General features: G+C 49.9%; 1 protein-coding gene across 1 annotated transcript; it reads right to left on the bottom strand.

Annotated features, from left to right (window-relative positions):
* Positions 1-3,858: 3,858 nt before the first annotated feature.
* Positions 3,859-12,344, bottom strand: AEN (apoptosis enhancing nuclease). The gene is made up of 4 exons (XM_008057186.2): positions 12,302-12,344; positions 8,154-8,757; positions 5,343-5,543; positions 3,859-4,628 (listed from the first exon to the last, which is right to left on the bottom strand). Exons 2-4 carry the CDS (start codon positions 8,691-8,693, stop codon positions 4,392-4,394), a joined length of 978 nt encoding a protein of 325 aa, XP_008055377.1. The 5' UTR covers positions 8,694-8,757; positions 12,302-12,344; the 3' UTR covers positions 3,859-4,391.
* Between the last annotated feature and the right edge of the window lie 213 nt (positions 12,345-12,557).

The raw sequence follows: 12,557 nt of genomic DNA, 5'->3' as shown, positions 1-12,557 counted from the left end.
TAACAGTAGCAATATCTGTCTGGGGATGGGAAAACACCTCTTTTCAACAGGGTGCCTGAATGAAACGTAATTGTACACCTAACCCTTGACTGTACCCCACAAAACCATAATAAAAAATATTGATTAAAAAAAAAAAAAAAATGAACTCTATACCCAAAACCATATAAAAAGATGCTCAACATTACTTCTAATGATTAGGGAAATGCAAATCCAAACTATGGTACCAGCTCATACCCATTAGGATGGCCACTACCAAAAAACAGAAAACAGCCAGGTGTGATGGCTCACGCCTGTAATCCCAGCACTTTGGGAGGATGAGGTAAGAGGACTGCCTGAGCCCAGGGATTCAAGACCAGTCTGGACAACTTGGTGAGGTCTCGTCTCTACAATAAACCAAAAAATTAGCTGGGTGCAGCAGTGTATGCCTGTAGTTGCAGCTACTTGGAAGGCTGAGGCAGAAGGATTACCTGAGCCCAGCAGGTCAAGGCTACGGTGGCAGTGATCATGCCACTGCACTCCAGCCTGGGTGACAGAGTAAGACTCCACCTAAAAAACAAAACAAAACAAAACAAAAAACACATAGTAAACAAGTGTTGGTGAGGATGCAGAGAAATGGAAACACATGTGCACTGCTGGTGAGAATGTAAAATGGTATAGCCACTATGGAAAACAGTATGGTAACTCCTCAAAAAATTAAACACAGAGCCAGGTGTGGTGGCTCACACTTGTAATCCCAGCACTTAGGGAGGCCCAGAAGGGAGTTTGCCCATGAGTTTGAGACCAGCCTGGGAAACATAGTGAGATCTCATTCTTACAAAAAAATTTAAAAATTAGAAGGCTGAGACAGAAGGATCACCTAAGCACAGGAGGTCGAGGCTGTGGTTAGTCACGATCTTGCTACCACACTCCAGCCTGGTCAACAGAGTGAGACCCCTGACTCAAAAAAGAAAAAAATTAAACGTAAGTACCATATGATTCCACCATTCCTTTACTGGGTGTATGTCCAAATAAACTGAAAGCAGTGTCTTAAAGAGGTATCTGAGTCGGGCTCGGTGGCTCAGCCTGTAATCCCACGCCTTTGGGAGGCTGAGGTGAGTGGATTGCCTGAGCCTGCGGGTTCGAGACCCGCCTGGGCAGCGAGACCGCATCTCTACAATAAATCAAAAAATCAGCCGGGTATGGTAGCGCGCGCCTGTAATTCCGGCTACTTGGAAGGCTGAGGCGGAAGGATCACTGGAGCCCAGCAGGCGAGGCCGTGGTGGCCGGGAGCAGCCACTGCACTCCAGTCTGGGTGACAGAGTGAGACGCCAACTCAACAAAACAAAACAAAACAAAAAATAAAAAAAAAAACAAAAAAAAGAGGTATCTGTACATCCACATTTATAGCTACATGTATAGCTATAAGTATTATCCACTGACAGATGGATGGCTTAACGAAACATGGCATCTACATACAAAATATTCAGCCTTAAAAAAAATTCTGATACAGGCTACAACATGGATAAGCCCTGAGGATATTGTGCTAAGTGATACAAGCCAGTCACAAAGAGACAAATACTGAGTCAAAATCACAGAATCAGAAAGTAGATTGGTGGTTGCCAGGGGTTGGGGAAGAGAGGAAATGGAGTTTCAGTTTTGCAAGATGAAAAGTTCTAGAGAACTGATGCACAACAATGTGAATATATTAACACCACTGAACCATATACTTTAAAAAAAGCTAACATGGTAAATTTTATGTTAGGGGTATTGTACCACAATTAAAAAAAAAAGTTTGAGTACACAAGGGACCCCCAAAAAACCCAGAATTATCTTTTGGAGGGCGGGTCCCCTCTAGTATACTCAGAATGTGCTCCTTCTAATCAAACGGTCATCCAAAGTTTTTATCTGGAAGTTTGGGGAAGATTGCATCACAACTTGTGGAAGAAACACTGTAAGTTGTGGCAAATAGGTGAATGGTCTTCCACTGTAACAACACAACTACCCTCACTGTGTTAGGTGCTTTGCAGTTTTTGACCACAAATGGTATAACCTCCATCCCCTACCCTACCACCCTCCCTATTCATGTGAACTTACCCCAAGTAACCTTTTTTGTTTTTCCCTGATGAAAAAAGTTCTCAAAGGGAAACGTTTTGTCAATGTGGAAGAGGGAAACAAAAAACAGAAGCACTGAAAGGCATCAAAATCAATGAGTTCAAAAACTATTTTGAGCAGTGGAAAAACCATCTCGATAGGTATATTGCATCAAATGAGAGTACTTTGAAGGTGACTGAAGTTTAAGCATGAAAGAATCGCCAATTTTTTATAAATACATTCCAGGGTTTTTGGGTCCCCTCTTGTACACACCTTCAGGGAGAAACAAGATAAACTTGTGCTCTATAATAAGGCAGTTATAAATTATATAAATCCTATAGCTCTGATATTTTCTTGTCACATCCCAATGCACAAGCTTGAAAACTGCACATCTCAAAGGCTGAACCCCCAGCAAGGCTTAAAGCCCTGTACTCCTGAGGCCTCAACAAGTCACCCTCGAAGCACAGCTTGAGAATTCATAAAGGGCCACTTCACCCAGTTTTCCAATTGAGTTTTATTCTGGAACAAATGGTTTTACAACCAAGTTGACTTTAAACAGTACCACATTTCCTCACTGCTAGCAGCCCCACCTTTCTGCAACCCACAGACCAGGGGATCAAAGATACGGCTCAGCTGTGAGCTTAGCATCAGCTACTGACTTTTAAAGAATCCAGAACAAAGTCCTAGAGCCAGGCTAGAACTGGTAAATGACTCAGCCAGCTCCTTACTCAGTGCCCACAGGGGAGCCAGTGACTGTATGATCCACGACCCCAAGATTGTGAAGAGTGGGAGCCTGGCTGAGGGGAGGGCGTCAGCAGTGTGACGTCAGCAGTGTCTCTACTCCCTAACCTCTGTGCTGCCTTGTTTACTGTCGTTACTTGCATGCAGTGGCAGAACACTGACAGAAGCCAGCATCTGGTGGCCATAGATAAGACACATGGACAACCCTGAACCTCCCTGTTGTGTCCTTACCCCAGACTGTGCCCCACCTGCTGGAACAGCCAAGCAGGGACAGTTCTGTCTGGGTCACAGTGCTCTCCCTGCAGGCCAATCCAGTGTTCAAGTGTTTTCCAAGAGGCTAAAACCAATCCTTAAAGAATAAACAGTAGCTCCTATGTGCCAGGCACTGTGCTAAGCACTTAACATTCAGTGTTCATAGCAACCCCCTGAGGTAGACTGTATCACTATCCCCATTTTGCAGATGAGGATACAGGCTCAAGAATGAGGTCACATGCTCGCCTCAAGTCTCAAAGCTAAGATGGGGCTCAAAGGTCTGTGTGACCTGAGCTCATACTTATCCCAATATCTCTAAATAACCCCTTAGGAAACAAGGAAAGAGGACATTTTTAGAAAGTAGGAGAAAACCCAACAGCCACGGGGATTGTCAAAGAGCTGAGGGGGTACCAGACGAAGTTCAAGGATACTGCATAGTTGCCAACACCCTGTCCTAGGCCCGGGGACATGTAGACTCTGTTCCCCCAGGGACTGGTGGCCCTGCTCTCAATAAATAAATAAAGGTCAGGCACAATTCTGCACAGAGGCCCCAGATTTCAAACTGCTGCCTTGTTTCTTGGGCTTTAGCTTAACAGAGTTTAGTGCTGGGTGGGTGGGGAATCCCTGGTTTGGGTCAAAATAAATATCCAAAGCTGATCTGCTTTCCCTCCTCCCTGAGTTGTGCCTGGTCACTTCTGATGTCAAGCATGTAAAGGGCCAGCTCCCCACGGGGGGGTCTGTGGGCTCTGCTGTTCCATAGTAGCCTAGAAGGGAGGTGACAGGCCATGCAGGGCACCAAGTTCCTACAATGGCGGCAGCCAATGTTCCAGGTAAAAGGAGTAGGGAAGAAATATTTCCTTTAGAGGCCTTAACTCTTTAGCTTCAGGGCATATTTATTCTGAACCCAAAAATAACTCTGGAGGAAGAGGTAGACTGCAACAACAGGAAGAGAACTTTACCCCCAAGGGAGACATTATCCCTTTATAGCACAGCATGGTAACTAGGAGATCTGGGGGTGGGGAAGGCCAGTGACAGCCAGGTTTAATCTGTTGGCACAATCCTACTCCTGCTGGGACCTATAGGATAGTCCACCTGACATATCCCTGGAGTCCGTAAAGTGCTATTAGCAAAACCACAGGCCTCGAGAGAAAGAACCAACAGTCCCAGAGAGACAGGGCTGTGCTGCGAGGAGAGTATGTCAAAGACAGATGACCCCAACTCCTCTCCCTGGGGCTGGCTGGCTACATCCTGCCCTGCCTGCCCAGGATGAAGCGCCCGTGCCTTCCTGGCTGCCACACTGGGAGCCAGCCCAGAAGCCCAACCCCCTCTCACGCCCTCTTGTCCTGGGCTTCTCCCGTTTCTCCTCTGCTGCTCTGGGCCAGGTCCTCAGGCCAGTACTGGTCCTCCATGTACTGCTCCATGTCTGTGCTGCTGTCAGGCTCTCTGTCCTCAGGTGTCATCCAGAGGCTGCTGGCCTCCTGTTGTTCCCACTGCACCTCCACCAGCCGGTAGAGCTCCATGGCCGTCATGGCATCTTCCACTGACGAGTGTCCGTGCTGGCCCACCTGTGGAAGAGAGCCAACATGTCACTGCCTGCAGTCCTGGTGAGAAGCCCATCACCCCAGAAGCAAAGCCAGTCTCCCAAGGCTCTTTGCCTCAAACTGAAGACACGAAGGCCAGATGGCCAAGTATGGTGGCTCATGCCTATAATCCCAGCATTTTGGGAGGGGGAAGTGAGAAGAATGCCTGAGTCTGGGGTGGTGTGTACCTGTAGTTCCAGCTACTTGGAAGGCTGAGGCGGAAGGATCACCTGAGCCCAGCAGGTCGAGGCTGCAGTGGCCATGAGCATGCCACTGCACTCCAGCCTGGGTGGCAGAATGCGACTCAGACTCAAAAAAAAAAAGGCCAGATGAATGATGAATGTGAAACGGTAGGAGCAAGAGGTACTGGCTCTCCCAGTCAAAGGTTCTAGGTCTGGTTGTGCAAGATGGGAAGCCAACCTGTACGGATGCAGGAACAGTCAGGAGTTAGGCTGGACATAGATCTGGGAGAGATCAGCTGGGAGAACTGGCCACCACAATACACGGGGGAGAAAGGATCATGGAAACAATGGAGTTGCCTGTACAAAGGGGAAATTCATGCTTTGTGCAAGGTCCCTGGACCTGGACTGGGGAAGGAAGAATGGCAAAAAGATTTAAGGCACTGCCCAAAGTCCTGGCCCGGCTGGCATGGAGGCCAGATGGGCCTCACTCCCTCCCACCTGCTCTCATACCACACACCTGGATTTTCTTGTGCAGCAGCTGCAGGGCTAGATCCTTCAAAGATACCCGGGCCCGGGTAGGGAGGCTGGGCTGGCTGAGGAAGCTTGGGACGTAGGTGGTATCCCGGGTCTGGCTCCGAGGGTGGACGTACTTGAGGGCCTGGAAGTCGTTGTGCAGCGCGTGGCCCACCACTACCTTGCCCTTCAGGAGCTTCAGAATCTGTGAGCAGAGAGAGGAGTCAGGAGACACATCCCACACATCCCGAACTCCCTGGCCAACTGGTGCACAGATCTCTCTGGAAGGAGGCAGCAGAGGGGGAGACCACGGGCTCCACAGTCAACCAAGCTGCCCCAAGTGTGGATCAGGCTCTTCTATTGACTGTAACCAGGGGCTTACCTAAGTCCTCTGCACTTGTAAAGAGGGAACGCTGCCAACACATTCTGTGGGGCAGCTGGAGGATTAGAGGCAGTTACAGATGGAAAACATCTCCTAGTTACCAGATAGAAGCACAGGCCCTTCTCAGCCTGGAAGACACCACCAGCCCTCCCACCCCACCGACTCTTCCCCCTCTCTCATTATGCTGCAGGTCTCAGCTTCACCATCACCCCGCTGGAGACCTTCCTGGGACTCCCCATCTACAGCAGGCCCTGTTGCTCCCTCGCAGCCCCATTTCTCTCCACCAGCAGCCTCCACACATTTTCTAATACACGTGGTCTAGCTCCCTGACCCCCTTGTAGAGTTCTGAGAGTGCAGGGACCATGTTTGACTTTTTAGTGATGCTCCCATGAAACCACACTTATTGACTTATTATTTATTGGTCACAGGTGATCAATAAAGACCTGTTGGGTGAAGTCAACAGAACTCTGCCTGGCACTGTAGACACACTAAGTGGCAGCTCTCATTAGTATTAAGGGACACAGTCCCTGTCTTCAGGATTCTGTCCCTTTACCCCTGTGTACTGACTCCTCGTCACCTTTTCAATCTGCTCTCCCTCTTGCTAGCTCTGGCTGTCTGCACAATGTGTTCCTCCTCTCCCTGCCAATCACCTCCTCCTGCCTCAGAAAGGCCATGTCCAGTGCCAGGGGCCCACAACGCTACCCCTGCCACCCTGCAAGACCTCTTAGCTGGGCTCGGACTGCTCCATGTTATCAATAACTGCTCTGCAGCTCAGCACTGCTGGCAATGGTTTATTCCTCACCTCATCTTCTTTGGCAGAGGGATAAGATGCCAATGCATCTTTATGGTAGAGACATGCCGCACAATGGCCATACAGCACACCCCCGCCCCATACCCCCAATCAGCCATGAAGTGGAAAGAGATCAAGCATAACCTGTACTGATTCAGACTCCAGACAGAAAAAAAAGTGCTGCAGCTCTTGGGAGGACCAGGAGCCAGTTCTATGGAAGGGACCGCGAAGTTGGAGGATTCACCACTGACCTCCCCTCCTGTTGCTTCTGTTCCTAATCAGTCTGCTTGATAAATAACCTCCAAATCGTTTCAAAGTGCTTAGGCCATGATATTATGTGAACAAGTAGCGCATAAAATAACAATACACTAGTATTTTCCAAATTTGCCTAACTCCAAGGATAATACAGAAGAGTCAGAAAGTAGTTATAATGCCTGTTTTGAAAATAAAAATTTGTTCCAGTGCACACACCTGGAGAAGCATGCAAATTTCACTTTTGCTTATGCATCTTGTCCCTGAGAAACACTAACACAGAACACTGTACCCAGCTGAACTGAGCCACGTGGGAATATGCCACCTGCACACCTCCCAGCACCCTTGGTTCATCTGAGCCACATCCATCCACATCTGGGGCTACCACTTCCTGTCTGACTTCGGGTAACTCTCCCTCAACCACTTCCTGTAACTCAAGTTGCAACCTTTCTGACTCCTGCTCCCACAGGCATACTTCAGACCTTTTTACCGTAAAAGTTTGATACTTATAAGTGCATTATGCATTTCTTAACCTTTTACATGTGCAAACCTATGCTACCATCTTTATTAGGTTTCCATCTTTTTATTGTTGGGCTGTCACTGACAAAGTGTTGAGTGTTATGTCCCTGCCCCCTTTCCCCTTAAGCCCTGTGGTTTTATGGTGCAAGCTTGTTCAGCGTGATGATTTTTAGGAACCCATATGTCAGAGCCCGCCCCAAGCCTGCTGGATCAGGGTTTCTATGGAGGGATGTGGGGACACAGATCCTACATTGTTAATAAGGCTTTAGCTGCTTCCTGTGGTCAAGCATGGTTCAGAATTCCTGGTACATTAGTGTGGTCCCAAACACTAAATTTTTTCAAGTCACTGAAAAAATGGCCAGGCACAATGGTTCATGCCTTTAATCCCAACACTCTGGGAAGCTGAGGCAGGAGGATCACTTCAGCCCAGGAGTTGGAGGCTGTGGTGAGCTGTGACCAGGTCTGGCTTGGGAAACAGAGTGAGACCCTGACTCAAAAATAAAATAAATCAAAGCACTGAACACTAACATAAGCAAATATGCCCCAACATGAACACCTGAAGGCGATAAGACTATGGGTCTTACAAATTTTATGCAGACATGTCAAACTTCTGTAACAGAAAGCAAATGTTAAAACATAAACTGTTATCATCTTACAGTTAGCACAGCCTTTCTTACACCCCAGCAATCCCTATATGGAGGCAGGGTAGGATTTTCATTTTCCCTATTCTGCAGAGAAGGAACCCACTGTTTGGAGCAGTTAAGTGACTTTCCCCAGGTTTCTCACCCCCAGTGGCAAAAAGGTGACTCAAACCCAGGGTGGCTCTTCGCAGCCCATCACGCCTCCCAAACAAGCCCCCAACTCTGCCTCACCTCCTTCTGGGCCACCTGGAAGGGGATGGCCTTGCGCATGTGCTGCCGAGTGATGCCGCTCCAGCGGGTGCGGTAGTCAACAATGGGCATCTCAGGTCGGACGTACTTGTCGTAGAGGACATCACCATGGTAACTCACCACTGAGCAGCGGGCCAGCTCACTTACCCGCCCCCGGGGTCCCGTGCCCACCATCTCGCAATCGATAGCTACGCACTTGCTGGGCAAGGGCCCCGAGGCTTCCCTCGGAGTGGGCCTCCTGCTGCATGAGGTGCCACCAGATCCAGCCTTTGGACGCTGCCTCTTGCTGCTGGCAGCTTCAGTGGCTGGCGCTGTTCCTGATGGGGTGGGAGGTGGGGAGGCCCCCAGCTCTGGGAGCATGTTCAGCAGCCCCTGCTCCTGCAGCAAGGCCTTCCGGGCCATGAACCTCTGGTGCTGTCGGCTCCTCCTCTTGTGCCTTCTCCGAAGCACATCCTTGGCATTCAGGCTTGCAAGGGAAGGGCACAGGCACTGGGCGGGTTCAGGAGCCTCCCGGGGCACCATCCCGGTCAGCTCACTCCTTGATGCAAGGGAAGCCGTGGAAGTAATCTTCTACTGGGGCAGCAGCCTGGAGAGAGAACACACAGAGCTGGGTGAGGGGTGTGCCAGGCTGCCCAGAACTCTGTAACCGCAGCTCCCAGACTGTTTCAAGGATTCATTTCACTAATAGCTGCACTCATGCCGCAAACACCATGTGCATATCACTGATGTAAGTACTATAGGGAATCACTTGATCTCCCCAGAGACCTAAACCAAGTATGATTACAATCATTTGACAGGTAAAAAACTGAGGTTAAGGAATTTGCTCAATGCATAAGAGACAAAGCTGATATGAACCCAGAATCCACACACTCAACCTCAAGTCATAAACTCCCCTAGTACTGTTAGCACCAGACTTTGACAGAGGTACAATTAAAGGAAAATAAAGATTACAGAAACAGTAAATCCCTTAAAAAAAATCTCTCTGTGAAATATGAAGGCAAGACTATTAGCAGAACCTGGAGAAAAAACTTCACAGGAGGTCCACCACAGTTGAATAGCTGTAATTTTGGTTGTGTACTGACCAAATGAGGTAATTTATCTAAATGACTTTATAATTCATTAATCACAACAGCACCTGCAATCAATCATGTAACAGCCCTGACCTGCATACTGCTGCATACATCTGCTTGCAGTCTGTGGCGCTCCCACCCGGCCGACTGTGAACTCTCCTCTCTGAACACTAGGATGAGAAGAGTCACTTTCTACACACCATTACACGGAGTGTCTGCTGGTCATGTGAATCTGCATAGCCCAGGCAAGGAGGCCAGCACCTTCCCAAAAGCCAAGGCCCTAGCTTGGAAGACCTTATCCCGATTGCTATGCCAAGTCAGTGGCTTTTGTAAAAAAAAAAACAGGGCTTTGAAGTCAGGCTTTGAAGTTAACTCAGATCTTTATAAGTTACCAAACTACTGAGTTTCCATTTCCTGGCGTGTGAAACGTTCCTACCACCTCCCTACCTGAAGAGGAAAGACAATGTGTGCTGGGATCTATGAATAATCTATTCTGTAGGGTTCTGTCATCATCTGCGCCCTTTCTCCAGAGAGGCTCAGACTCTTGCCCATGGATGGTAACCAATTCTTCCCAGGCCACAGCGGCCTCCACCTGGACTGTCCTTTCCCAACACACAGGCCTTCATCTGCCTCCCTTCCCGCTCACACCCTGTTGCCCTTTCAGGCTCAGCTGCTGTTCGGCCATGACACAGAAGCCTTCTGAACAACATTTAAACCTACTGGGTTGTATAGGCCAATGCCACAGTGAGCCTTTCTGGGGTCCATACTGTGCCAGATGCTAGGAAGTTACAAAGATGGCTTCTGGGCCCCAATAAGTTTAAACCCACCACAGAAGCAGAAATGAGCAGAAAGAGTGTTAAGGGCTGGATCAGCGGTGCTAGGGAGGCAGAACAGGCTGGAGGACAGTTCTCTGGAGACTTCCTAGAAAAGGCTAAATCTGCATGAATGTGGAATAGGAACCTTCCAGGAGGGAGAGGAAAGCAGTAGCCGCATTAGGGGCCAAGGCCTGAAAAAGGGATAACCCAGGGTTGAAGAAGGGGTATACCAGCAGCCTGACACCGCTGGGGTGCAGAGCACATGGAGGGTCAAGTTGGATGCACTGCCCCTTTGTCCTTTGTACCACTGGTCTTCTACCCCCCTATTCTGGCAGCCCTTCCTCAAGCTGTCCTCCCCCAAGCTGGGGTCCCCAGACTGATCTCTGCTGGTCAAGTGAGTGATGGGGCCTCAGAGGCCCCTGAAGAGGTCACAGAAATAACCCACAGTAGCCCTGACTCAGCCCTGACATTAGTAGTCCAGCTCAGAGGCAACGAAATTCTCCTCTCTGTCTGTGCCAGAGAATCAATCACACTCTTCCAACAGGTGCAGCCTCCCTCAGAGGCGGCTGGAGGCACCAAGAGCCTTGCTTCTTTGTCCCTTCCCAGTAGCCAGCAGAGCGCAGAAGGTATCTTCAGAAGGTGTCAAAGGGCGCTGCTGGTCAGACTGGGGGCTACAGAGCTGGGGTTGTGTCCCCAGGGAACCCTTGGTGCGGTGGGGAGAGAGGTCGTAGTCAGAAAAGTACAAGGGTGTGCTCAGGCAGAAGCCCTGTGTCAGGGAAGGGCATTAGAAAAGAGATCTATAGCTGGGCGTGGTAGCGTGCGCCTGCAGTTCCAGCTCCTTGGAAAGCTGAGGCAGAAGGATCGCCGGAGACCCAGCAGGTTGAGGCTGCGGCGGCCGGGAGCGGCCACTGCCCTCCAGTCTGGGCGACAGAGTGAGACTACAACTCAAAAAAAAAAAAGAAAAGAAAAGAAAAGAAAAGAGATCTAGACACAAAGTCCAGGAGGCAAAACACAACCATGGAGGGGGCAGGCAAGGAGATAACAGCAAGGAGACAGGTGGGGTGGGGATGGCCAGAGAAAGGTGTTGTTGGAGGGCAGGTATAAGTTAGGGCTTCATCCAGAGATTGATGGGGAAGCATGGAAAGGTTTTAGGGAGGGGGTGAAAGGATCCCAACCATCTTTAGGAAGAGGCCCGGAGAAGTAAGAACCCATGTAGGAGCAGCAGAGTAAGAGGAACAAGAAGGGGAGGAGCTGAGGGAAAGCCCAGGCTTGATGCCAACATCTGCATGAGGACTCCCAGCACCCTGGGGCAGGGCGAGGCTGGTGACCCATGCTGACTCATCCACCCTGGGCTTGCTCACCTCATTCCTTTCCCAAGAAACACTCTGCCTTTTAAAGGTCTTAACTATAACCCACTTCATACTGACAAGTCACATCTTAGAACTGACATTCAGAACCTCAATTTGCCTCAGCCCAGCAACGGGAGAACAAAGCCTAAGCAGACCAATGGTGGCCCTGGTAATAACTAATTTTGGGGGAGAGGGAAGGAAAGGACTAGGGTGGGTGGCTTTCCTGACCCTGCTGGCAAGGTTTCAAAGAAACCAGGAATGACCGCAACCTGAGATGAGATCTCTGTGGCCTTGTGTTTCAAGGGATGAAAGCAGTCCTCTTCCACATGCCCTGACTTTGCTGACATGTCAGAACCAACAATTATCAGGGGCATACCTCCCCATCTTGGGGCACCCGATGGAGCTCAGTGTAGCTGGAGAGAAGTTTTGGACAAACAACACAACACTTTCAGCAAGGATAAATCTCTTTCTCTAGCCTGGACCCAGCGCTCTGGGAGAGTCAGACTCCAGGCCTTCAAGTGGGGGTCCTTGGCATAAAGGAAGGGCCCCAGGAGCAGATCCCATAGAGCAAAGGCCCCAAACGAAATCAGGCTGCTAATGGCCTCAGGGCCACCAACCTGCTGGCTGACCAGGAAGGCAGTGGGTGGTTCTAGACCTCCTCAGCCTCCAAACAGAAAAGTCACTGACCCTTCACCACAAACCGAGGACTTACAATTAACGATAGGGTTTCCAAGGAGTTAGAGTTACCAGAAGACGTTTGTTAAAATGTCGCTTTTCGCCCCCCCCTTAAATGCCATTGGGAGGAAAGGGGCCTAAAAAGTCGATATTTTAAAAAAAACTTGTGACCCCCCCAACATCAAGCCACGTTTCTGATAACTGCCCACATTTGAGCAAGCCTGGCTCGATAAGGTCCCTGTGCTACCAAAAAGTTCACGGAACCAAAAAAAGTCTGAGGAGATCCCTGCACGACACCCTCCCCCCGCCGGATGGCTTTCCCGTAGGCGTGACGAGGCCTGACTCCACGGGGAACCGCTGGTCGCTGGTCACTCACCCAGCGCCGCCCCCTCGGGCCCGAGAGCCCGAGCCTGCGTATCTGCCGGCCCGAAGAGCCGGATCACCCAACCCAGGCGCCCCCCGCCGGAGGCCGCGGCC

This window comes from Carlito syrichta, unplaced genomic scaffold (assembly GCF_000164805.1).
Source record: "Carlito syrichta isolate Samal-C Ts95f unplaced genomic scaffold, Tarsius_syrichta-2.0.1 Scaffold302850, whole genome shotgun sequence".
Classification (NCBI taxonomy): Eukaryota; Metazoa; Chordata; class Mammalia; order Primates; family Tarsiidae; genus Carlito; species Carlito syrichta.
Note: the sequence above shows the minus strand (reverse complement) of the source record. Positions and strands in the feature narration are given on the sequence as shown.

Bases quoted from the DNA above. Each gene is read 5' to 3' on its own strand.
- AEN (XM_008057186.2), bottom strand. From the start codon at position 8,693: ATGGTGCCCCGGGAGGCTCCTGAACCCGCCCAGTGCCTGTGCCCTTCC. The intron at 5,544-8,153 runs GTGAGGCAGAGT...CTCTGCTCACAG, and splicing joins TCCAGGTGGCCCAGAAGGAG to ATTCTGAAGCTCCTGAAGGG. The intron at 4,629-5,342 runs GTGTGTGGTATG...TCTCTTCCACAG, and splicing joins TGCTGCACAAGAAAATCCAG to GTGGGCCAGCACGGACACTC.